This window comes from Scyliorhinus torazame, chromosome 9 (genome assembly GCF_047496885.1).
Source record: "Scyliorhinus torazame isolate Kashiwa2021f chromosome 9, sScyTor2.1, whole genome shotgun sequence".
In the NCBI taxonomy this organism is placed as follows: domain Eukaryota; kingdom Metazoa; phylum Chordata; class Chondrichthyes; order Carcharhiniformes; family Scyliorhinidae; genus Scyliorhinus; species Scyliorhinus torazame.
In genome coordinates, this window is record NC_092715.1 from 49,300,499 (window position 1) to 49,325,617 (window position 25,119).

At 54.7% G+C, this 25,119-nt stretch overlaps 1 protein-coding gene across 1 annotated transcript in view; it reads left to right on the top strand.

Moving 5' to 3' along the window:
- Positions 1-25,119, top strand: part of LOC140429963 (organic cation/carnitine transporter 2-like) — a 317,607-nt gene that overhangs the window by 133,967 nt on the left and 158,521 nt on the right. The window contains exons 8-9 of the mRNA XM_072517551.1: positions 15,770-15,932; positions 16,226-16,320. Of these exons, the coding sequence (XP_072373652.1) occupies positions 15,770-15,932; positions 16,226-16,320 (258 nt within the window). The remainder of the gene's footprint in view (positions 1-15,769; positions 15,933-16,225; positions 16,321-25,119) is intronic.

Consider the following 25,119-nt stretch of genomic DNA (forward strand, 5'->3'; position numbering starts at 1 on the left):
TGCATCGGATGGGATGTTCTTGCCTTTGGCCAATCCCCTAGTCGGGTGAAGCTGGAGGCGACGCCCCGTGCTCCTTCCCACCTCCTCCTCAGCCTGTTGGGCAGCCAGCTCTCCATCCTCAGAGGCCCCCTGTCGGCACTTGGCACCGCGAGGGGGGGGGGGGGGGGGGCGGGGGGGGGAGGGGTGGTTGTGGTGGGGTGGAGGGAAGGGCTGGGGGTGGGTGAACACATACGGTCGGCATCACTCTGAGAAACCATGGGCCCACGGTGGGTGGTCAGTGAAGTGGGCAGCAGTCCACGGCAATGGCGGTCTGTGCCTGGACTCTGCCTCGGTCCCGGGGTCACCCCGATGCCACAGTCCATCCCCTGGTCACCCCTGCTACCCCCCCCCCCCCCGCCCCCCCCGGCTCTGGTAGACCCCCCTCCCCCACCCCAACCAGCTACGTCAGTCCAACGGTCTCTTGATTTTTGAAAACCCCAAGTGAAACTCACCGTCGGTAATTCCTCCTGACGTAGGCGAAGCAGCGCGAAGGCCCCGGAGAATACCGGGTCGGTCCCGTTAATGATATGCCAATGCCGTTTATTGTTCATATGGAGTAGAATGCATTGATGGTGCTGTCGAGGCACGGGGGCATGGCATTCCGTCGGGTGCCCGGCGCCGTCCAAGGTTTTCGTCTCACGCACGATTCTACACTCAATTTAATTCCCGATTCAGGCGTCATTGGATGGAGAATCCTGCCCCCAAACTCTTCCCGCCAGCCTGAAAATTGAGGTTGGGGAAGGAAACGTAACCTCGAGTAATCAATAAGTGGTCACTCATGGGTGTCAATTGGAGAAAGGGCAGGGTGTCCAGCTGAAGCCCTGCAGGCCGAGTGTAAAATTACACAGAGGTCGGGGCAGGCAGGCAGATATCCAGCGGGAAGTTGGGTCGAGGAATTTTATGCTCATCGCCCCCCCTCCCCCCCACTATAATCTTGCCAGTGGGGGAGTATAAAATTCTGCCCAGGGTTTTGCTGCCAAAAGCCATCACATTGGTCAACTTACAGGCAGATAAGTGGGTTGCAAACCAGTTGGCTGAGGTACATAAAAGCGAACTAGGAGCAGGAGTAGCCAATACAGCCCATCGGGTCTGTTCGGTCATTAAATACGATCAAGACTGATCTTCAGTTTCTTTTTTTAAAATATATTTATTAAAGTTTTTTAACACAATTTTTCTCCCTTACAAAACAATAACATATACATGGCAAAATGATATATTTACACAGCTTTGTACACTGGCTGTCACCTGTACGTGCCAGTTTCCCCAATGCTTCATGTTATCTCTTGCTCATCCACCCTCCCAGGCAGTCCCCCCTCTCCCCCCCTCCCAGTACGTTGTTCCCCCCCCCCCCCCCCCCCCCCAAGGTTGCTGCTGCTGCTGACCGACCTTCCTCTAACGCTCCGCGAGATAGTCTAGGAACGGTTGCCACCGCCTGTAGAACCCCTGCGCAGACCCTCTCAAGGCGAACTTAATCCTCTCCAACTTTATGAACCCAGCCATATCATTTATCCAGGCCTCCAGGCTGGGGGGCTTCGCCTCCTTCCACATTAGCAAGATCCTTCGCCGGGCTACTAGGGACGCAAAGGCCAGAATGCCGGCCTCTTTCGCCTCCTGCACTCCCGGTTCGTCCACTACTCCAAATATTGCTAGCCCTCAGCTTGGCTTGACCCGGACTTTCACCACCTGAGATATTGCTCCCACCACTCCTCTCCAGAACCCCTCCAGTGCCGGGCATGACCAAAACATATGGACATGGTTCGCCGGGCTCCCTGAGCACCTTCCACATCTGTCCTCTACCCCAAAGAACCTACTCAACCTCGCCCTCGTCAAGTGTGCTCTGTGGACCACCTTAAATTGTATCAGGGTGAGCCTGGCACACGAGGAGGAGGAATTAACCCTACCTAGGGCATCAGCCCACAGACCTTCCTCGATCTCCTCCCCCAGCTCCTCCTCCCATTTACCCTTCAACTCTTCTACCAGCGCTTCCCCCCCTTCTTTCAACTCCTGGTGTATTTCCGACACCTTGCCCTCTCTGACCTACACACCCGAGATCACCCTATCTTGAACTTCTTGTGCCGGGAGCAACGGGAATTCCCTCACCTGTCGCCTCACAAAAGCCCTCACCTGCATATATCTAAAGGCATTTCCCGGGGGTAACTCGAACTTCTCCTCCAGTGCCCCTAGGCTCGCAAACGTCCCGTCGATGAATAGGTCCCCCATTCTTCCAATCCCCACCCGATGCCAGCTCTGGAACCCCCCCCCCGTCCATCTTCCGGGACAAACCGGTGGTTACCCCTGATCGGAGACCACACCAATGCTCCCATTGCACCTCGGTGCTGTCTCCACTGGCCCCAGATCCTTAGCGTTGCGGCCACCACCGGGCTCGTGGTATACTTTGTCGGCGAGAGCGGCAGCGGTGCCGTCACCACCGCCCCCAGGCTCGTTCCTTTACAGGACGCCATCTCCATCCTCTTCCATGCCGCCCCCTCTCCCTCCATAACCCACTTGCGGATCATCGCCACATTTGCTGCCCAGTAGTAGCTCCCCAGGTTTGGCAGCGCAAACCCTCCTCAGTCCCTACTGTGTTCCAGGAACCCTCTCCTTACTCTCGGGGTCTTATTCGCCCACACAAACCCCATAATACTCCTGCCTACTCTCTTAAAAAAGGCCTTAGTGATCACGATGGGAAGGCACTGAAACACAAACAGAAACCTCGGAAGGACCACCATTTTGACCGACTGCACTCTACCCGCCAGCGAGAGCGGTAACATGTCCCATCTTTTGAAATCCTCCTCCATTTGCTCCACCAACCTCGTTAGATTCAGTATATGTAGGGTCCCCCAACTCCTGGCTATCTGGATCCCCAGATACCGAAAGCTCCCCTCCGACCCCCCTCAGCGGTAGGGCCCCTATCCCTCTTTCTTGGTCCCCCGCCTGTAATACAGAGAGCTCACTCTTCCCTACATTGAGCTTATAGCCCGAAAACTCCCCAAACTCCCTTAGAGTCTGCATGACCTCCACCATCCCCTCCATTGGATCCGCCACGTACAGCAACAGGTCATCCGCATATAGCGACACCCGATGCTCTTCTCCCCCTCGGACCACCCCCTTCCATTTATTAGACTCCCTCAATGACATGGCCAATGGTTCGATCGCCAATGCGAACAGGGGGGACGGGGGCACCCCTGCCTCGTCCCTCGGTACAGTCGAAAGTACTCCGACCTCCGCCGGTTCGTCACTACACTTGCCATCGGGGCTCTGTAAAGGAGCTTAACCCAATTGATAAACCCTACCCAAACCCAAACCTGCGCAGCACCTTCCAGAGCTACTCCCACTCTACTCGGTCAAAGGCCTTCTCCGCGTCCATAGTTGCCACTATCTCCGCCTCTCCCTCCTCCGATGGCATCATTATCACGTTTCAGAGCCACCGCACATTGGTGTTTAGTTGCCTGCCCTTTACAAATCCCGTCTGGTCCTCGTGGATTACCCCCGGGACACAGTCCTCGATCCTCGTGGCCAGCACTTTTGCCAGCAACTTTGCATCCACATTGAGGAGCGAGATCGGCCTGTACGATCCACATTGCAGTGGGTCCTTGTCCCGCTTTAGGATCAAAGAAATTGTCGCTTCCGACATTGTCGGGGGCAGGGTCCCCTGCCTCATTAAAGGTCCTCACCAGTAGCGGGGCCACCAGGTCTGCGTACTTCCTGTAGAACTCCACCAGGAATCCGTCCGGTCCCGGGGCCTTCGCCGCCTGCATGCTCCCCAAACCCTTGCTCAGCTCCTCCAACCCAATCGGTGCCCCCAAACCAGCCACCTCTTGCTCCTCCACCCACGGGAATCTCAGCTGATCTAGGAATCGTCTCATCCCCTCTTCCCCCGCTGGGGGCTGGGATCTGTACAGCTCTTCATAAAAGCCTTGAATATCTCGTTTATTTTCGTCGCACTCCGAACCGTGGCTCCCCTTCCATCTTTGACTCCCCCTATTTCCCTCGCTGCCATCCTCTTACGGAGCTGGTGTGCCAGCATCCGACTAGCCTTTTCCCCATGCTCGTAGGGTCGCCCCCTGCGCTTTCCTCCACTGTGCCTCCGCCTTACCTGTGGTCAACAGGTCAAACTCCGTCTGGAGCCGTCGTCTTTCCCCAAGTAATCCTTCCTCCGGGGCCTCTGCGTATCTCCTGTCCACTCTCAAAATCTCCCCCACAAACCTCTCCCTTTCCATGCCCTCTGTCCTCTCCCGATGAGCCCTAATGGAAATGAGCTCTCCCCTGATCACCGCCTTCAACGCCTCCCATACCACCCCCCACCCGCACCTCTCCGTTGTCATTGGCCTCCAAGTACCTTTCGATACACCCCCTCACCTTCCCACACACCACCTCATCCACCAGCAGTCCCACATCCAGCCGCAACAATGGGCGTTGGTCCCTCTCCTCTCCCAGCTCCAGTTCCACCCAGTGTGGGGCATGGTCCGAAACGGCTATAGCCGAATACTCCGTCCCCTGCTCCCTCGGGATGAGCGCCCTACCCAGAACAAAGAAATCTATCCGGGAGTAGGCTTTGTGTACATGGGAGAAGAAAGAAAATTCCCTGGCCTGTGGCCTTGCAAACCGCCATGGGTCCACTCCCCCCCATCTGATCCATAAACCCCCTAAGTACCTTGGCCGCCGCCGGCCTCTTTCCAGTCCTTGATTTGGAGCGGTCTAGTGTTGGATCCAACACTGTATTGAAGTCCCCTCCCATTATCAGGCCTCCTATCTCCAGGTCCGGAATGCGCCCCAACATGCGCTTCATGAATCCTGCATCATCCCAGTTCGGGGCGTATACGTTTACCAACACCACCCACAGCCCTTGCAGCCTACCGCTCACCATTACATATCGCCCTCCATTGTCCGCTACAATAGTCTTGGCCTCAAATGACACCCGCTTTCCCACCAATATTGCCACCCCTCTATTCTTCGCGTCCAGTCCCGAGTGGAATACCTGTCCTACCCATCCCTTTCTTAGCCTGACCTGGTCCGCCACCTTCAGGTGTGTCTCTTGGTACATGGCCACGTCCGCCTTCAGTCCCTTTATGTGCGCGAACACTCGAGCCCTCTTCACCGGCCCATTCAGGCCCCTCAATTCCACGTTATCAGCCGGATTGGAGGGGCTCTCACCCCCCCCCCCCCCACGCCCCGCCGACTAGACATCTCCTTTTCTGGGCCAGTCCCGTGTCCACGCCTCCCTCACCCTCCAGTCCCCCAGAGGGGGGATCCCCGTCCCGACCACCTCTTCTGTGTCCCATTCCCTTTCGGCCAGTGCAGCAGCAACCCTTTCCCCCCCCCCCTTCCTCCCTCCCCTCCCCCCGCTAGACCCCTTTCTAGCTTTTTTGCTCCCCCCATGTCACTCCCGTAAGTCAGCTGACGGCTGCTGACCCCGGCTTCCCCTGCTGTCCCATTGACCTCCCCGCGTGGGAGTCTCCCAATCCATATGCATTCCTTCGTTCCCCTTCCCGCCTTTCTTCCCGTGTGCGGGAAAACACCCCGCGCTTTCCAAAGCCCGCTCCGCCCCCTCTGGCGCAGCTCCTGTCGCGGCCTTGTCTCTCTCCCCCAGCCCATGTAACATTTCCTGCGCGTGATTGACCCCCTATATACAACAATCATCACACATCAAACCTCAAACATCCCCCCTACCCTCACAAACCCTCAGTTAGAGTCCAACTTTTCGGCTTGTACAAAGGTTCACGCCTCTTCAGGCGTTTCGAAGTAATAGTGTTGGCCCTTGTATGTGACCCACAGTCGCGCTGGCTGCAGCATTCCGAATTTCACTTCTTTCCGGTACAACACCGCTTTGGCCTGGTTGAAACCCGCTCTCCGCTTTGCAACCTCCGTGCTCCAGTCCGGGTATATTCGGATCACTGCATTGTCCCACTTACTGCTCCGCTCCTTCTTAGCCCATCTCAGGACCCACTCTCTGTCCGTGAACCGGTGGAACCTCACCACCATTGCCCTTGGCGGCTCATTTGCCTGGGGCTTCTTCGCCAGCACCCGATGTGCCCCGTCCAACTCCAACGGCCTCGGAGGGGCCTTCGTGCCCATCATCGCCTCGAGCATCGTCATCTGGTGGTGCAAACCATGTCGGTGGACTGTCATTGTCTTGCCGTTGTCCTTCATTTGGGCTTTTCTTCTTTGGAATTTTAAATCTTCCCCCAGACATTGCAGAACCTTGTTTATTACCCTCAAATTCTCCCATATGTATGGCCTCGAATGTAGGATCCAATGTTTCTTTCGACATTGTACTATTTTCCAAAGAACATTCCGTTTCAATTTTCTTCTCAGTTACCTCATATGTATCTTTGTCTAATGTACATGCCTTCATAGTCTCTGGGTCTGATTTTGCTGGGACTGGCATAGTCACAGTCTCTCTTTTACTGTTCTCAATTGCACACATTATACTCCCCAGACATAACTGCTTAATCTCTGGGGTTAGTGTGGTACAATGGATAATCGGGTCGACCTTATCTGCATCTTCACCATTAGTGGAAAGCACACTTGGTTCACTTGAAACTGCTGCGGGTTTTAAGTTCTTTATCTGGCTACTCGATGTCGGTGTCCTCAGGATTCTTGCTCCAATGTTCTGCTCATTTATCAGTGGAATGTGTATAGATTCAATGCAGTTAATGTTCCCCTCAAGGTTTGAAGAGTCATTACTGACTAACTGCTGGTCTCCGAAGTTGGGACTTCGCGGTGTTGTGTTGAAGGGAGACAGTTGTCCCTGCTGTAGGTATGATTCAGGTTGTGTTATTTCCATTAACTGAGGATCAATGTCTTGTCCATTTTTTTTATCCGTACTAAAACACTGGCAATTCTCAGTCTGCTCCTTGCAAGTTAAACATACAAGTAATTTCTTTAGCAAATCCTCAGCATCCTTCTGTGACCGTGCAGCATTATTAATCTCTGTTCGGCTATAATGATCCTGAAGGTCAGCGCATAAACCTTTTCCTTCGGGCTTGGAAGAGGAGATTCCTTTGGCTTGTCTTCAGTTGGGCTTGAACAGTCATCAGCGCTGAGCCCTTCATTGTAGCATGAGAGACCGTCATGGTCATGCTGCTGTGCATGGTAGGCTGTTATAGCCTTCTTGCTGTTCACGTGAGCATGGCAGACTTGCATCGTCTGCCGCTGGTTGGTCAGGAGAGGTTGCTAGACCCTCATGGTCTTGTTCCTGCAAGGACTGCGCATCGGAGTCAAGCGTTTCTTCTATCGTGGAGGCTGTCCACGAGCTCTCTGTGGAGGCTTGTGACACTGGAGTCACTTCTTGTTCGTGCAAGGACTGCGCTCTGGAGTCTTGCGTTTCTGCAATTGTGGAGTCTGTCCACGAGCTTGCTGTGGAGGCTTGTGACACTGGAGTCACTTCTTGTTCATGCAAGGACTGCGCTCTGGAGTCTTGCGTTCCTTCTATCGTGGAGTCTGTCCACGAGCTCGCTGTGGAGGCTTGTGACTCTGGAGTCACTTCTTGTTCATGCAAGGACTGCGCTCTGGAGTCTTGCATGTCTTCTTTCATAGAGTCGGGAACCCTGAGCGGGACGTGGACCATGCTCTGTGTGGCAGCAGGCCGCTCTCTGTGGGCTTGCACCGCTCCCTGTCTGTTAATTTCAGGCTGCAGCATCATCCGGCACTAATGAGTTGGGACGTCATATCTGCTGGGTTGAAGATCTTCAAATCCGAAAAATGAATCCGCATCTGCGTCGGATTCAATGTGGGGGCCGCCAATGTGCAACACGAAAGGTTCGTCCGAGTCGTAGTCGTCTAGGACCACGGAGCTGTCATTGGGCTCGCGAGGTCCAGAAAAAATTTAAAGATCGGGATCGAAGTATTCGAGGTCGGAATCATCGGCTTGTGCGTAGGAAACTGCTTGTTGCAGGGATCTTCGGAGGTCAAATTCATCTCCTGTGTCAATTTGCGGCAATGTGCTGTCATTCCAGGTGAGGGAAGGTTGTTTTACAGCTTTAACAGATTTTTGTTTTTTTGATTTGGGACGTTTCCCTTTTAAATTGGATTTGGGACGTTTCCCCTTTAAATTGGTGCGGTCTGGGGCCTCTGACATCCTGACGCTCGGTATGTAGCACGTAGGAAGCGACTGCGCATGCGCAGATCGCTGTTCCGTTACCGATGGCCGTTTTCTTGACTGCGCATGCGCAGCGTCTCGCGCATGCGCAAATGAAACTTCCGGTTCTGCGCACTGCTCGCGCAACTGTGCTAGCGTGATACCTTTAGCAAGATGGCCGCCGACCTCGACCCAACTCTCTCTCAGGCCCGGGACTTCGGCCTCTGGGAATTCGGCCTCCGGGATCCCGGCCACGAGGTGAGTACTGCCGCTTTTCTTACCTTTACTTGCCGATTGGAGTGCGTTTTCCTCACAGTACTTGGCGAATTTGTCCAGGACTGTCTGGTAATCGTACCTTTGTTGCCTCCTGAAGAACCTGAACCTTGTGAAGATTTCTTTTGCTCTTGAACCAGCGATGGTGAGGAGAAATTCAATTTTTTCATTATCATCCAGGTCTTTGAGTTCAGCTGCCACCAGGAACAATTCAAACACTTGCCGGAATCGCCGCCAGTTTTCGCGGAGATGGACGTGGCACTGGAACGGCTGCGGAACCGGGAGCCAATACATCTTGCCTGGGTACTGCTGGTTGTCTCTGTACACTGAGGTATGCCGGCAGGTATCGATCCACTCCTGTACCATGTGGTGTTGGGTGCTCTGATGCACAGATGAACCAACACAGTTGTATTTGGTACAACTCTATTGTATTTCAACTTCTATATACAATTCGGTCTGGATACTCTGCACGTGGTGTCTCCCTGAGTGTGTAGTGTAACAGGTCTGTCCTTGTCCTGGTCTCCAGCTAATACTGCCCACCAGGTGTCGTGTTTGTCCTTTTATACTGTCCCTGTCCTTGTCTGTGATTGGTTGTGGTGTTGTGTGTTCTGATTTGTCTGTTGGTGTGTCTATCATGATGTGTGTGTTTGACTATCATGACAGCGTATGCCCCGGCATCAGCCCCCTCCACTCCCTCAGAGAGACCCAGGATTCGCAGATTCTTTCTCCTCGACCTGTTCTCCAGGTCTTCGAGTCTTCCCGCCCACCTCTTGTGTAGCGCCTCGTTCTGCTCCACTCTCACCGCCAGGCCCACGAGCTCGTCCTCGTTCTGACTGACTCTTTTCTGTACCTCCTGGATCTTAGCTTCATGGACCTTGTGGTAGTATGTATTGGGGGTCATGTGGGACTGGAAGCCCTAATGTCATTGGCTGACAGATCCCGGGTCCTGGTTGGCCGTTGACCTCATACTCCGCCCTGAAGGCGAAGTATAAGAAGCCGGTGCCTTCCCCCGCATGCCAGTTTACTATCGGGCTGCTGGGGAACAGACACGCTTAATAAAGCCTCATCGACTTCACTCTATTTGTCTCACGGAGTCTTTGTGCGCCACAATTTATTAAGCGTGCCTAAAAAGGACTATGGAGCTCAGGATCATTCCAGAATGCCTGAGGATCAGCCCCCACGCAGTGAATGCAGCAGCAGCCTTCAAACACTGGCAGACTTGCTTTGAGGCCTACATCACATCGACCACAGGCCAAGTCTCAGATGAACAAAAACTGCAGGTCCTGCACTCGAGGGTGAGCACGGAGATTTTCACCCTCATTGAAGACACCCGCGATTTCCAGACGGCGTTCGCAGCACTGAGAAGTCTCTACGTTCGCCCAGTTAACCAAATCTACGCTCGCTACCAGCTCGCGACGAGACGGCAAGCTCCCGGAGAATCGATGGGCGAGTTCTACGCCGCGCTGCTGATTTTGGGACGAGCCTGCAGCTGCCCGTCGGTGAACGCAAACGAACACACGGACATGTTAATGCGCGATGCTTTTGTTGCAGGTATACAATCCTCCCAAATCCGCCAAAGACTTCTAGAAAAAGAGTCACTAGGACTCTCAGAGGCACGGGCCCTGGCAGCCTCGCTGGACGTAGCCGCGCGTAATACCCGCGCCTACGGCCCCGACCGCGCGGCAGGCCATTGGGCCCCGTACGTACCCGCCGCGGCAAACCCCCGAGCCCCCCCCCGGACACCCCACAGGCTTGCGCAGTCCAAACGCCGAGTCGCACCGGGGGCGCCCGCTGTTATTTCTGCGGCCAGGCGAAGCACCCCCGACAACGCTGTCCGGCCCGCGCAGCCATCTGCAAAAGCTGCGGGAAAAAGGGCCACTATGCGGTGGTGTGCCGGTCCCGCGTGGTCGCCGCCGTCCCGGGAGAACAGGGAGCCCTACAGGCAGTCTATGCCTCCCAACCCCCCCAGCACGCCATGTGCGACCCCCAGGCGCCGCCATTTTGGGTCCCGACCACCGCGGCCCCGGGAGAACTGGGAGCCCTGCACGCCGCCTACGCTCCCCAACCCCCCTCCCCGCAGCCCATGTATGACCCGCCGCCGGCGCTCCCGATTTGGGTGCCGGCCAACACTCTCCACGGAGAGGAAGGGGTTTTCCGTATCCCGAACGCCACCCTCACCCCCGTCCCGCGCCCCACGCCTGACCCGCCGGCGCCACCTACTTTGACCCCGACCACCGCTGTCCCCGGCGAGGGAGCTCCGCGCGGTGCCAGCGCTCACGGCCCCACGACTGACCCGCCGGAGCCGCCGACCTGGGCCCTCGCCCCCGTCCCGCGCCCCACGCCTGACCCGCCAGCGCCGCCGACCTGGGCCCTCGCCCCCGTCCCGCGCCCCACGCCTGACCCGCCAGCGCCGCCGACCTGGGCCCTCGCCCCCGTCCCGCGCCCCACGCCTGACCCGCCGACCTGGGCCCTCGCCCCCGTCCCGCGCCCCACGCCTGACCCGCCAGCGCCGCCGACCTGGGCCCTCGCCCCCGTCCCGCGCCCCACGCCTGACCCGCCAACGCCGCCGACCTGGTCCCTCACCCCTGTCCCGCGCCCCACGCCTGACCCGCCGGCAATACAACTTACCTGGACCCCGATCTCCGTCCCCGGCGAGGGACCTCCTCACTGTCCCAGCGCTCGCACTACTGACCTGCCAGCCTTGGCCCCGAACACCGCGGTCCCCAGCGAGGGAGCTCCGCGCGGTCCTAGCGCCCGCGGCCCTGGCGCTCGCACCAAAGGAACTCCGCGCGGTCCTAGCGCCCGCGGCCCGGGAACTCCGCGCGGTCCTAGCGCCCCCCAGACCCCCCAGCACTCAATGTGCGACCCGCAGACGCCGCCATTTTGGGTCCCGACCACCACGAGGGGGGGAGGGGCCCCGCCATCTTGGACCGCCCCCGACCTGTACGACGCATGGGGGCGGCCATTTTGTCCACCCCCGACGCCATCTTGTGACCCCTCATCTACGGGCGAGGTATGGGGGCGGCCATTTTATCCATCCCCGACGTCATCTTGGACGGCAACAACGGACCCCACCCCACTACTACAACCACGGCTCGCTTCGGTTACGCTCGATCAGGCTCGGCCCCGGACTCTCCAGACGACGACGACAACGGTCCTAATTAACGGCCACGAGACGCCATGCCTAGTCGACTCCGGGAGCACGGAAAGTTTTATACATCCCGACACGGTAAGACGCTGTTCCTTAACTACCTACCCCAGCGCACAAAAGATTTGCCTAGCCGCAGGATCCCACTCCGTACAGATCCAGGGATTCTGCATAGTTACCCTAACGGTACAGGGGAGGGAATTCAAAAACTACAAACTTAACGTCCTTCCCCAACTCTGTGCCCCCACCTTGCTGGGCTTAGATTTTCAATGTAACCTACAGAGCCTTACGTTTAAATTCGGCGGCCCCATACCCCCACTCACTATCTGCGGCCTCGCCACCCTCAAGGTGCAACCCCCGTCCTTGTTTGCGAACCTCACCCCGGATTGCAAACCCGTCGCCACTAGGAGCAGACGGTACAGCGCCCAGGACCGGACCTTCATTCGCTCCGAAGTCCAGCGGCTACTAAAGGAGGGCATAATCCAGGCCAGCAATAGTCCCTGGAGAGCGCAGGTGGTAGTAGTGAAGACAGGGGAGAAACAAAGGATGGTCATTGACTATAGCCAGACCATCAACAGGTACACACAACTAGACGCGTACCCTCTCCCCCGCATATCCGACATGGTCAATCGGATTGCCCAGTATAAAGTCTTCTCCACCGTGGACCTCAAGTCCGCCTACCATCAGCTCCCCATCCGCCCAAGTGACCGCAAGTACACAGCCTTCGAGGCAGACGGGCGATTATACCACTTCCTAAGGGTCCCTTTTGGCGTCACAAACGGCGTCTCGGTCTTCCAACGGGAAATGGACCGAATGGTTGATCAACATGGGTTACGGGCCACGTTCCCGTACCTCGACAATGTAACCATCTGCGGCCACGATCAGCAGGACCACGACGCCAACCTCCAAAAATTCCTCCAGACTGCCAAAGCCTTGAACCTCACGTACAATGAGGACAAGTGCGTTTTTAGCACCGATCGGCTAGCCATTCTGGGCTACATAGTGCGCAATGGGATAATAGGCCCCGACCCCGAACGTATGCGCGCACTCATGGAATTTCCCCTCCCGCACTGCCCAAAAGCCCTGAAACGCTGCCTGGGGTTCTTTTCATACTACGCCCAGTGGGTCCCCCAGTACGCAGACAAGGCCCGCCCCCTAATACAGACCACGACTTTCCCGCTGTCGACAGAGGCTTGCCAGGCTTTCAGCCGCATCAAAGCGGACATCGCAAAGGCCACGATGCGCGCCATCGACGAGTCCCTCCCCTTCCAGGTCGAGAGCGACGCCTCTGACGTAGCTCTCGCGGCTACCCTTAACCAAGCGGGCAGACCCGTGGCCTTTTTCTCCCGAACCCTCCACGCCTCAGAAATCCGCCACTCCTCAGTGGAAAAGGAAGCCCAAGCCATAGTGGAGGCTGTGCGACATTGGAGGCATTACCTGGCCGGCAGGAGATTCACTCTCCTCACTGACCAACGGTCGGTTGCCTTCATGTTCGATAATGCACAGCGGGGCAAGATCAAGAACGACAAGATCTTGCGGTGGAGGATCGAACTCTCCACCTTCAACTATGAGATCTTGTACCGGCCCGGAAAGCTGAACGAGCCGTCTGATGCCCTATCCCGCGGGACATGTGCCAACGCACAAATTGACCGCCTCCAAGCCCTCCACGAGGACCTCTGCCACCCGGGGGTCACTCGGTTTTACCACTTCATCAAGTCCCGCAATCTCCCATACTCCTTAGAGGAGGTCCGTACAGTCACAAGAGACTGCCACATCTGCGCAGAATGCAAACCGCATTTTTTCAGGCCAGATGGAGCGCACCTGATTAAGGCTTCCCGTCCCTTTGAACGCCTCAGTCTCGATTTCAAAGGGCCCCTCCCCTCCACCGACCGCAACGCGTATTTCCTTAATGTAGTGGACGAATACTCCCGCTTCCCTTTTGCCATTCCCTGCTCCGACATGACCGCGGCCACAGTCATTAAAGCCCTGAACAGCATATTCACACTGTTCGGTTACCCCGCATACGTCCACAGCGACAGGGGGTCCTCTTTCATGAGTGACGAGCTGCGCCAGTTCCTGCTCAGCAAGGGTATAGCTTCAAGCAGGACGACCAGCTACAACCCCCGGGGGAACGGGCAAGTAGAAAGGGAGAACGGCACGGTCTGGAAGGCCGTCCTACTGGCCCTACGGTCCAGGGATCTCCCAGTTTCACGGTGGCAGGAGGTCCTCCCGGACGCTCTCCATTCCATCCGGTCGTTATTATGTACGAGCACTAATCAAACGCCTCACGAGCGTCTCCTTGTCTTCCCTAGGAGGTCCTCCTCTGGAACGTCGCTGCCGACCTGGCTGGCGGCCCCAGGACCCATCCTGCTCCGAAAGCACGTGCGGGCACATAAGGCGGACCCGTTGGTCGAAAGGGTTCACCTCCTCCACGCAAACCCCCAGTACGCCTACGTGGAGTACCCCGACGGCCGACAGGACACGGTCTCCCTGCGGGATCTGGCGCCCGCCGGCACCACGCACACCCCCCCGGCACCATCAACCCAACCGCCCCCCTTCCTGCCACCGCCGCACCCCGCGACCGCCCCCTTCCCAGGAGGATCAGTCCCCCTCCCCTTTGCACCGACAGCTAAAACCGTGCGGTTCCCGGAGGCGACAACGCTGGTACAAGCACTACCACCACAGCCGGGGCCAAGGCGATCGACACGGACGACCAGACCGCCCGACCGACTCGTGGCGTCGATGTAAAACAAAGATGGACTGTCCAATGAACATTTTGTTTTCCTATATCCTCTGTAAATAGTTGTAACAGGACGATACTGTCCAATACGGTACTACCATGTAACTGTTCTCTCCTCCCAGGACCAGTACTGTAAACCCTTACCACCATACGAAGCATCACCCCGCCGGGTTCATTTTTGACAAGGGGTGAATGTGGTAGTATGTATTGGGGGTCATGTGGGACTGGAAGCCCTAATGTCATTGGCTGACAGATCCCGGGTCCTGGTTGGCCGTTGACCTCATACTCCGCCCTGAAGGCGAAGTATAAGAAGCCGGTGCCTTCCCCCGCAGGCCAGTTTACTATCGGGCTGCTGGGGAACAGACACGCTTAATAAAGCCTCATCGACTTCACTCTATTTGTCTCACGGAGTCTTTGTGCGCCACAGACCTTCTGGGTGATCCCGAGTCCTTCAATTGCCGAAAGCATAGGCGCCAACATCTCCTTCCGCATCTCCTCGCGCTGCTCCTCGAAGCAGCGCTTGATGAACTCCTGCAGCTCCCCTTTGTCCCTGGCCGCCGCCATTTTGTTTTCTTTCCCTCGCTTCTCCCGTTGCTCCAGTGCCGCTCCTTTGGCCGGTACACTTCTGGTCCGTTTAAAAAGTCTATGGAAACTCCTGAAAAAGGTCTGAGAGTCAGTTCCAGGCGGGAGCTGCCGAATGCGCGACCTACTCCTCCATGGCCGCCACCGGAAGCCTCGTCCCTGCTTCTTCAATGGCCTTGGTAGATCTTTTCACAGTTGTTCCCTCTGCTGCTAGAATTCACCTTTGATAGAGTCAAGTCAGATTGCAGCTTTAAGCTTGCCCTTTCCCCGCCTGCATGCTGGAACAGGCTTTTGTCTAAACCTGCAGTCAAAGCCAAATCTTTTACTGTTTCTGCCGGGTCTGTTAGCCAAAAGACATAACATTCCTGGGGGACACTGTCAGGGGAATGCTGCAGTCTTCTTGCCACACCGGGAAATGTCAAACAAATGCCGTGGGGGCCCTGTAAAAGAGCCCAAAAGTCCGTTCCAAGCGGGAGCTACCGAATATGCGACCTAGCTCTGCATAGCCGCACCCGGAAGTCGACCCTGATCTTCAGCTTCAACTTTACCTTCCCGCCCGCTCCTCATATCCCTTGATTCCCTGAAAGGCCAAAAATGTGTCTTTTCCAGCCTGAAGTCTAATGATAATGCATCCGGGGCTCGCTGGGGTGAAGAATTCCAAAGATTCACAACCCTTTTGAGTGAAGAAATGCATCCTCATCTCTGTCCCAAATGACCAGCTCTGCGCCTGAAGCCTTTGCCTCTGTGCTCTAGATTCTCCGGCCATGGGGGACAACCTCTCAGTATCTACCCTGTCAAGGCCCTTTAGAATATTTTACGTTTTGGTGAAGTCTCCTCTCATTCTTCTGAACACCAGAGGACATAGGCCTCAACATTTCATCGTAGTTGAAATGACAGTTTTTTAACTCAGCAAGTTGTTGTGTTTAAATTGTAGGTGTGTACCTGAATCTCCCAGATGGCTTCTCACTAAAGGACGTGTGAAACAAGCTGAAGCAATATTGAAAAACGCTGCTAGGATAAATGGCATTACATATCATGGGGCAATATTTCAGACTACAGGTCGCAATACGGTAACAAAGTACCTTTTCGTCACTTCATTTTCTTTGTCGCCGTCTTACGCTAGGTTTGAAATCTGCGACTCTTTCCAACGTGCTTTGCGCCTGCCGCAAAATATTTTTAAAACAACTAAAGTAAGAAAACAAGTGTCTCAGGCAGAGGCTACCAAAACTGGAAAGAGTGAAGGAGAGAATGAAACTAATCCAACATTGCTGATTCGGGTCCATGAAGCTAGAGTTGGCGCTGTTGTTACATGAACAATATAACACTTTTGGGATTCCTTTCTTCTCTATTCTTTTTCCTCCAGGATCCCGTGGATAGAAATCAGCATACACACAGTTATTTGGATCTGATAATCACTCCCAATATAAGGAACATCACAATCATCTCATTCTTTATGTGGTGAGTGGAGGTCCCATGAGAAAAGAAGTCTCATTAAAAATTGTATTTGGAACTTGCGTAGTCTAAAAGAAATATTGGGCACGATTCTCCGACCCCCCATCGGGTCGGAGAATCGGCGGGGGCTGGCGTGAATCCCGCCCCCGCCGTGTCCCGAATTCTCCGCCACCAGAGATTCAGCGGGGGTGCGAATCGTGCCGCACCGGTCGGCAGGCCCACCCCCGGCGATTCTCCGGCCCGCAATGGGCCGAAGTCAACCCTCTCCCTCCGGCGTGGATTAAATCACCTTTTGAATGGTGGGACAAGCGCGGGCAGGCTCCAGGGTCCTGGGGGGAGGGGCGCGGGGCGATCTGGCACCGGGTGGTGCCCCCACGGTGGCCTGGCCCGTGTTCGGGGCCCAGCAATCCGCGGGCGGGCCTGTGCCGTGATGTCACTCTTTTTCTTCGGCCTTCGCCATGGTCTTCACTATGGCAGAGGCGGAAGAGACCCCCTCCCCTGCGCATGCGCGGGGATGCCATGAGCAGCCGCTCACGATCCCGTGCATGCGTCGCCCGGCGAAGACCTTTCGGCGCCAGCTGGCGTGGCGCCAAAGGCCTTTCCCGCCAGCTGGCGGAGTGGAAACCACTCCGGCGCGGGCCTAGCCCCTCAAGGTGAGGGCTTGGCCCCTAAAGGTGCGGAGACGTCCACACCTTTGGGGCAGCCCGACGCCGGAGTGGTTCCCGCCACTCCATTACGCCGGAACCCCCCGCCCCACCGGGTAGGGGAGAATCCCGCCCATTATTCTGTTAAAACTGCCCTTTTAATGAAGAATGCTTTCTTCTGATGCATCTCAGCATTTTCATTGTATTAGGTTCCACTCTGTGCTTAACCAATGTGTGAGCTGCTGTTCTTTCACTTGGGCATTTTGTTCGTGCTGCATATGGGTGACCGTTCCTTGCACATTCTCCCCATGTAGGCGTGGGTTTCGCCCCCACAACCCAAAAGATGTGCAGGATAGGTGGATTGGTCACGCTAAATTGCCGCTTAATTGGAAAAAATGAATTGGATATTCTAAATTTTTTTTTAAATGGGTGACCGTTCCTTTTGCAAGGATTGTAAAAATAAGATGTGCGTGCAAGATACTCTCGTTCGACTGCCTCCCTGTGAATTGCCTGCACCATTCTTTTCCAGGATTTCCAGTCTGCAGGTCCAAGTAAGAGTTCCCGACCTACCATTAATCGGCAGCAACAATGTTTCCATTCCTTGCAAAGGAAAAGGTGACACATAAGCAGCACGATTTTCAAACATTCTTATTTACGGTTGTGTTTTTATAATGATATAAAGGCACCAGTCACTCATAAAGGATTATGTAAAAACACTTTGTGGGTTCCTCTATTTAAACTAGGCACGTGGGAGCATGTATTCATGGATAGAAAGCTTGAGGACATCAGCAGCAGAGCTGTGCGTGCCGTGTTCCACTCACAGGCTAAGTGAAACTGGGGCTGCATCATATGACACACTTTCCTTCTCATGATGCAATGCTGCTCTCTCTCAAAGGCAGATTGGAAAAGTAAATTTAGCAAGTCTAGGTTCACTTACATATAAAAGTTCACAATTCCCTGAAGCATATGTTCTTCAAACCTAATACTTCCAAAACGGTTTTGGTCAAATGCAATGTAATTATTACTGTGTAGAAGACTAATTGAGGCTGCATTCCTTTCATCTTATTTAAATTAGGGTATTTTAGCTCATAAATCCTAATTGATGGTGTGAATTCAGAGGTTCTACAGGCGCTAGACTGTTGGCTGTATTACCTGGCGTGGTTACTTGTTTGTGATAAAGTTCTTTCATCTTCGCTACCCCTCCCTTCTGCAGATATTTGTTGTAATGTGTAAGTCTGAAACTTTTCAGTGGTTTGGTTTTGTGGTAAAGAAGAGTGGTAAACTCCTGCTGAGAAATGATCCTTGCTGTAAGTTTTGTGAAGATCCCTAATTGGCAGTCTAAATCATTAACCAGTAACGAATTATACACTTTGAAGTAACTTTAAATGAGCAAGTTGTACACTGCTAAACTTTCCCAGCCCTTGCCTTCAGGGAAAGCTCAGTTCCCTGAGCAACAACTCAAGGAAATGTGGCGGACACAAGGACAATCTTCACCATGCCACCATGGACACCCCTTTTGTCTTATGTCCCTGACATCTTGATCAATCTCATCTTAGCTCCGAATTATCCCTGACCTTCTATTCTGTCCCACGTCCCCCACTCCCCTCTCCAACTATATAATTCACTGCATTTCTATTCCTCTTCTGTTCTGTAACAGAGTCATATGGACTCGAAACGTTCACTCTGTTTCTCGCTCCACAGCCACAGATGCTACCAGTCTCCTGGGTTTTTGCAACATTTTCTGTTTTTACATTGACAATCTTCACCATTTCTTTAGTTCTTTGCCTAAGCAGGTTTAACCCACAGCACAGAATCTACACCAAGGGTAGGAGAGGGAGGCAGGTCGCAAACCACCCAGCTGGAGCAGGGATTGAACCCCATGCTGTCACCAGCCATCCATAGAATCCCAACACTGCAGAGGAAGGCCATTTGGCCCTTCGGGTCTGCAGCAACCCCCAAAAGAGCACCTACCTAGGCCCACTCTCCCGCCCTATCCCCGTATTCTCATCTAACCTGCACATTTCTGGACACAAAAGAGCAATTTATCTTGTCCAATCCACCTAATCTGCACATCTTTGGACTGTGAAAAGAAACCAGAGCACCCAGAGGAAACCGACCCATTGTAGCAGGTCTTGGCATCGGTCTGTGACCTCAGGATAGGCGTCATCAGCCACGAACACAGCAGATGGCCTCTGTCATCCAGGAGCCAACCCCCAGCCAGGGATGCGCCTCGAAGAGGCTGGGAATAACCGAGTGTGCCAGGATGAAGTCGTTGTGTACGTTGCCCGGGTATCGGGCGCAGATGTGCTTGATGCACAGCTGATGGTCACATATGAGCTGCACGTTCATTGGGTGGAACCCCTTTCGGAGGGCTGCCTGTCATCTGCAGGTGCTCGTAGGGCACCATGCATTCTGCCGATCATCCCCTGGACCCGGGGCATCTCGGCAATGGCGATGAACCCCGCTGCCCAGGCATCCTGGTGGACCCGGTCCACATTGAAATGGATGTATTGTGCCGACTGGGCATATAGGGCCTCCGTGACAGCACGGGTGCACCTGTGCACCGAGCTCTGTGAGATCCCGGACAGGTCCCTACTCGCCTGGAAGAAGCCCATGGCATAGAGATTTAGGGCGACCATCACCTTGACGGCCATCGGGAACGGGTGTCCTCCCCATTCTCTCGTGGTGTCAGGTGCGGCATGAAATGGCAGGTATGTCGTACTGTCCCCCTTCTCAGCTGGGCTCTTCGATGGCGTGGCAGGTCCAGCAGGTCCTCAAATGACAGGCGATGCCAGTACACACGAGGTCTCGTGCGGCGCCTCCTTTGCACCTCCTCCTCGGCTGTTGGGCGGATGGCTCTCCATCCTCAGTGCCTGCCTCCTCTTACTCGAGGGCACACGCAGCTGCTGTAGATTCTTCCTCCTCGAGCAGCTCCAGCTCGTACAGCCGCAGTGCATCCCCGGGGCTGCGATGACTAGGAGGAAAGTGTAAGGCAGAGAAGCCATAGTCAAAAATCAAAAAGGGCCATAGTACAGGGTACAGTGACTGAGGAAAGTGTGAAAAGGGAGGTGGTCAAAGCAGGTTTGAGGTGTTGTACCTAAATGCGCGCAGTATATGGAACAAGGGAAATGAGCTTGTTGCGCATATTGAAATTGGCCGATACGTTATTGTGGGCATCACAGAGACGTGGCTGCAAGGGGATCAGGGCTGGGATCTAAATATCCAAGGATATATGTCCGAACGGAAGGACAGGCAGACGGGCAAAGGGGGCAGGGTTGCATTGTTAGTAAGGAAAGAAGTTAAGTCGATAGCAAGGAGCGATAGCAAGGAGCAAGGATCAGAAGGCATAGAATCTCTGTGGGTAGAGTTGAGGAATCGGAAAGGTAAAAAGACCCTGCTGGGAGTTAGGTACAGGCCCCCTAGCAGTAGTCAGGATGTGGGGCAGAAAATAAATCAGGAGATAGAAAAGGCTTGTAAAAAAAGGCAATATTACAAGAATCATGGAGGACTTCAATATACAGGTGGACTGGAAAAATCAGGTTGGTAGTGGATCCCAAGAAATGGAATTTGTGGAATGTCTAAGAGATGGTTTTTTGGAGCAGCTTGTGACAGAGCCTACTCGGGAACAGGCAATTCTGGATTTGGTGATGTGTAATGAGGCAGACTTGATTAGGGAACTTAAGGTGAAGGAACCCTTAGGGAGCAGTGACCACAATATGATAGAATTTACCCTGCAAGGTGTCAGCTGACTTACGGGAGGGATATGGGAGGAGCAAAAAAGCTAGACGGGGATCTAGCGGGGGGGGGGGGGGGAAGGGTTGCTGCTGCACTGGCCGAAAAAGAATGGGACACAGAAGAGGTGGCTGGGGCGGGGGCCCCCCAGCTGGGGGACTGGAGAGTGAGGGAGACGCGGACAAGGGACTGGCCCAGAAAAGGAGATGGCTAGTCGGCGAGGGGGGGGGGTCCCTCCAATCCGGCTGATAACGTGGAACGTGAGGGGCCTGAATGGGCCGGTGAAGTGGGCTTGAGTGCTCGCGCACTTGAAGGGACTGAAGGCAGATGTGGCAATGCTCCAAGAGACACACCTGAAGGTGGCGGACCAGGTCAGGTTAAGAAAGGGATGGGTAGGACAGGTATTTCACTCGGGATTGGACGCAAAAAATAGAGGGGTGGCAATTCTGGTGGGAAAGCATGTGTCATTTGAGGCCAAGACTATTGTAGCGGATAATGGAGGGAGATATGTGATGGTGAGTGGTAGGTTGCAAGGGACGTGGGTGGTGTTGGTAAATGTATACGCCCCGAACTGGGATGATGCTGGATTCATGAAGCGCATGTTGGGGCGCATTCCGGACCTGGAGGTAGGAGGACTAATAATGGGAGGGGACTTCAATACAGTGCTGGACCCAGCACTGGACCGCTCCAGATCAAGGACGGGAAGGAGGCCGGCGGCGGCCAAGGTACTTAGGGGGTTTATGGATCAGATGGGGGGAGTGGACCGCAGGCCAGGGAATTTTCTTTTTTCTCCCACGTGCATAAGGCTTACTCCCGGATAGATTTCTTTGTTCTGGGCAGGGCGCTCATCCCGAGAGTGGGGGGGACGGTGTATTCGGTCATAGCCGTTTCGGACCATGCCCCGCACTGGGTGGAACTGGAGCTGGGAGAGGAGAGGGACCAATGCCCGCTGTGGCGGCTGGATGTGGGACTGCTGGCCGATGAGGTGGTGTGTGGGAAGGTGAGGGGGTGTATTGAAAGGTACTTGGAGGCCAACGACAACGGGGAGGAGCGAGTGGGAGTGGTATGGGAGGCGTTGAAGGCGGTGATCAGGGGAGAGGTGATCTCCATCAGGGCTCATAGGGAGAAGATAGAGGGAATGGAAAGGGAGAGGCTAGTGGGGGAGATCTTGCGGGTAGACAGGAGATACGCAGAGGCCCCGAAGGAAAGATTACTTTGGGGAAAGGCGACGGCTCCAGACGGAGTTTGACCTGCTGACCACGGGCAAGGCGAAGGCACAGTGGAGGAAGGCGCAAGGGGCGACTTACGAGTACGGGGAAAAGGCTAGTCGGATGCTGGCACACCAGCTCCGTAAGAGGGCAGCAGCGAGGGAAATAGGGGGAAATCAAAGATGGAAGGGGAGCCACGGTTCGAAGTGCAATGGAAATAAATAAGGTATTTAAGGACTTCTATGAAGAGCTGTACAGATCCCAGCCCCCAGGGGGGGAAGGGGGGATGAGGCGATTCCTGGACCAGCTGGGGTTCCCGAGGGTGGAGGAGCAGGAGGCGGTTGGTTTGGGGGCACCAATTGGGTTGGAGGAGTTGAGTAAGGGTTTGGGGAGCATGCAGGCAGGGAAGGCCCCGGAGCCGGATGGGTTCCCGGTGGAATTCTATAGAAAATTTGTGGACCTGCTGGCCCCGCTACTAGTGAGGACCTTCAACGAGGCAAGAGAGGAGGGAACCCTGCCCCAGGCAATGTCGGAGGCGACAATCTCCCTGATTCTAAAGCGAGACAAGGATCCACTGCAATGTGGATCGTACAGGCCGATTTCGCTCCTCACTGTGGATGCTAAGCTATTGGCGAAGGTACTGGCCACTAGGATTGAGGACTGTGTCCCGGGGATGATTCACGAGGACCAAACGGGATTCGTAAAGGGCAGGCAGTTAAATACCAATGTGCGGCGGCTCTTAAACGTGATAACGATGACATCGGAGGAGGGAGAGACGGAGATAGTGGCAGCTATGGACGCGGAAAAAGCCTTTGACCGAGTAGAGTGGGAGTACCTCTGGGAGGTATTGCGCAGGTTTGGGTTCGGGGGAGGGTTTATTAGATGGGTTAAGCTCCTTTACAGCGCACCGGTGGCGAGCGTAGTGACAAACCGGCAGAGGTCGGAGTACTTTCGGCTCAACCGAGGGACGAGACAGGGGTGCCCCCTGTCCCCCCTGTTGTTTGCATTGGCGATCGAACCCTTGGCCATATCACTTAGGGAGTCTCGGAAATGGAGGGGGATAGTCCGCGGGGGAGAGGAGCATCGGGTATCGCTATATGCGGATGACCTGCTGCTATACGTGGCGGACCCAATGGAGGGGGTCGTGGAGGTCATGCAGACTCTGAAGGAATTTGGAGAGTTCTCGGGCTACAAGCTTAATGTAGAGAAGAGTGAGCTTTTTGTATTACAGGCAGGGGAACAAGAAAGAGGGATAGGGGACCTACCGTTGAGGAGGGCGGAGAGGAGTTTTCGGTATCTGGGGATCCAGATAGCCAGGAGTTGGGGGGCCCTACATAAACTGAATTTGCCGAGGGTGGTGGAGCAAATGGAGGAGGATTTTAAAAGATGGGACATGCTCCCGCTCTCGTTGGCAGGTAGGGTGCAGTCGGTCAAAATGGTGGTCCTTCCGAGGTTTTTGTTCGTGTTTCAGTGCCTCCCCATCGTGATCACCAATGGCTTTTTCAAGAGAATAGGTAGGAGTATCATGGGGTATGTGTGGGCAAATAAGACCCCGAGGGTTAGGAGAGGGTTCTTGGAACGCAACAGGGACCGAGGAGGGCCAAACCTAGAGAGTTACTACTGGGCAGCAAATGTGGCGATGATCCGTAAGTGGGTTATGGAGGGAGAGGGGGCGGCATGGAAGAGGATGGAGATGGCGTCCTGTAAAGGAACGAGCCTGGGGGCGTTGGTAACGGCATCGCTGTCGCTCTCGCCGACAAAATACACCACAAGCCCGGTGGTGGCGGCAACACTAAAGATCTGGGGCCAGTGGAGAAAACACAGGGGTGCAATGGGAGCATCGGTGTGGTCCCCGATCAGGGTTAACCACCGGTTTGTCCCGGGGAAGATGGACGGGGGGTTCCAAGGCTGGCATCGGGCGGGGATAAGAAGAATGGGGGACCTGTTCATTGACGGGACATTTGCGAGCCTAGGGGCACTGGAGGAGAAATTTGAGTTACCCCCGGGAAATGCCTTTAGATATATGCAGGTGAGGGCTTTTGTGAGGCGACAGGTGAGGGAATTTCCGTTGCTCCCGGCACAAGAGGTTCAAGATAGGGTGATCTTGGGGGTATGGGTCGGGGAGGGCAAGGTGTCGGAAATATACCAAGAGATGAAAGAAGAGGGGGAAGCGCTAGTAGAAGAACTGAAAGGTAAATGGGAGGAGGAGCTGGGGGAGGAGATTGAGGAAGGGCTATGGGCCGACGCCCTGGGTAGGGTTAATACCTCCTCCTCATGGGGGTGGGAATGGAAACATTTCAGATGAAGTGTGTGACAGATTTTGACTTCCCACTGCAGCCATCATTGAGGCTGCCAGTTGTCTGAAGAGTAGGACTGTTAATTGTGGCCAAGCCTTCCACTCCGCTGAAGGGAGATAAGGTGAAATAGGAGAGCCAGCGGCTTGGCACCCAGGGCAGGGCTGACTCTCACTTCACTAATGCAGACCTGAATTGTATGTTGAAGGCAACAAGGGCGAGGAGGAGGTTATGCTAAAAGTGCAGTGTAGATTAGTGTCTGATTGGCTGAAGCTGCCCCCATCCTAATTGCTGAGAGGCAGTTATCTGGCAGTCACCTGAGGCCTGTTAAGGGGCACAAAGGTACACATTGTATTCTTCTCTTTGAAGTTTTAGTGTGAGTCATCCTAAAGTCTGTATAAAAGACAGACAGAAAGCACACATTAGTAAACATTGCGCAGGTCAAGGAGACACAGCCTGAGTGAGTGAGACACAGACAGAGTGAGAATTTGGTAATTTGGTGCAGTGAGGTAACCAGGAAAGGTAAGTAGTTAATCTAATTTTGTTGTTTTTCAGTTAAAAGTGCAGTGTAGATTAGTGTCTGATTGGCTGAAGCTGCCCCCATCCTAATTGCTGAGAGGCAGTTATCTGGACGTCACCTGAGGCCTGTTAAGGGGCACAAAGGTACACATTGTATTCTTCTCTTTGAAATTTTAGTGTGAGTCATCCTAAAGTCTGTATAAAAGACAGACAGAAAGTGCACATTAGTAAACATTGCGCAGGTCAAGGAGACACAGACAGAGTGAGTGAGACACAGACAGAGTGAGTGAGACACAGACAGAGTGAGTGAGACACAGACAGAGTGAGTGAGACACAGACAGAGTGAGTGAGATACAGACAGAGTGAGTGAGACACAGACAGAGTGAGAATTTGGTAATTTGGTGCAGT